The following is an 846-nucleotide window of genomic DNA, read 5'->3' on the forward strand; positions in this document are numbered from 1 at the left end:
GTGTACATAAAGTTATACACATATGTTGGCTGAATGGAAATCATTTTGTTCAATTATTAATGAACGACGATTCATCCCCACTCCCGCCCATCCATCAACGTTGGAGAGAAGCAGTTGACAATTTTCGCAGACATATTGAAACACATTTCAGTACTAGGATTATGCTCTGGAATAATCTACGCGGGCCACGACCACTACCACGTAATAACACCGCTGACGATGCTGTAAATTTAGATAGTCCGTAGTTTAACGTGTTGTACAAATCATCATTTAGTTGTATTATAGAAATGTATATCAAATTCTTTGTGTATAGCAAATTATAGAGATTCTTCGGTTGTATTATGGAAACTATAGCAAATGTAAATTAAATTCTTTGTGTATAGTAACGATTCAAATGAATAAAAGCATTGATGTAAACATGAATTAAATTTAATGTAAAAAGCGTTGACGTAAATCAATAAACGCATCAATGAAAGTAAATTATGTTTAATACAGACTATGAAGGGTCCTGCCCCTTAAATGTTTTCCGTTCGGCAAATAAATCTTTACAATCATTAAGGTATACATCTAAGGAATGTCGTTGCCGGGGGTTCATTTCCGCGACAGGAGGTAATCTTGCCAATGGAGCAAATCGACTTGGCCATTCATTCAGAAACTGAAAAAAAGAAAAGCAAAAACGGCGTTAACAACATATAAAACGACATCCAAATAACACAAAGACATAACACAAAACAAATAAATTTAAAACACTCACATATTCAGATCTGCTCTCCGTTCGACGAGGACCGGCAGTCGGTCCTTCGCCGGGGACTACAAAGGGGTGCGAGCACACGCTTAACCAGTCAA

General features: G+C 36.9%; 1 protein-coding gene across 1 annotated transcript in view; it reads right to left on the minus strand.

Annotated features, from left to right (window-relative positions):
* Positions 1 to 496: 496 nt before the first annotated feature.
* The window catches only part of LOC130813433 (protein MAIN-LIKE 1-like), a 6,929-nt gene continuing 6,579 nt past the window's right edge, over positions 497 to 846 (minus strand). Inside the window, exons 7-8 of the mRNA XM_057679266.1 lie at positions 755 to 846; positions 497 to 655 (exon numbers count right to left, since the gene is read on the minus strand). The exon at positions 755 to 846 is cut by the window's right edge and continues 88 nt beyond it. Of these exons, the coding sequence (XP_057535249.1) occupies positions 497 to 655; positions 755 to 846 (251 nt within the window). The remainder of the gene's footprint in view (positions 656 to 754) is intronic.

The sequence above is a fragment of the Amaranthus tricolor genome, chromosome 5 (genome assembly GCF_026212465.1).
Source record: "Amaranthus tricolor cultivar Red isolate AtriRed21 chromosome 5, ASM2621246v1, whole genome shotgun sequence".
Taxonomy (NCBI): domain Eukaryota; kingdom Viridiplantae; phylum Streptophyta; class Magnoliopsida; order Caryophyllales; family Amaranthaceae; genus Amaranthus; species Amaranthus tricolor.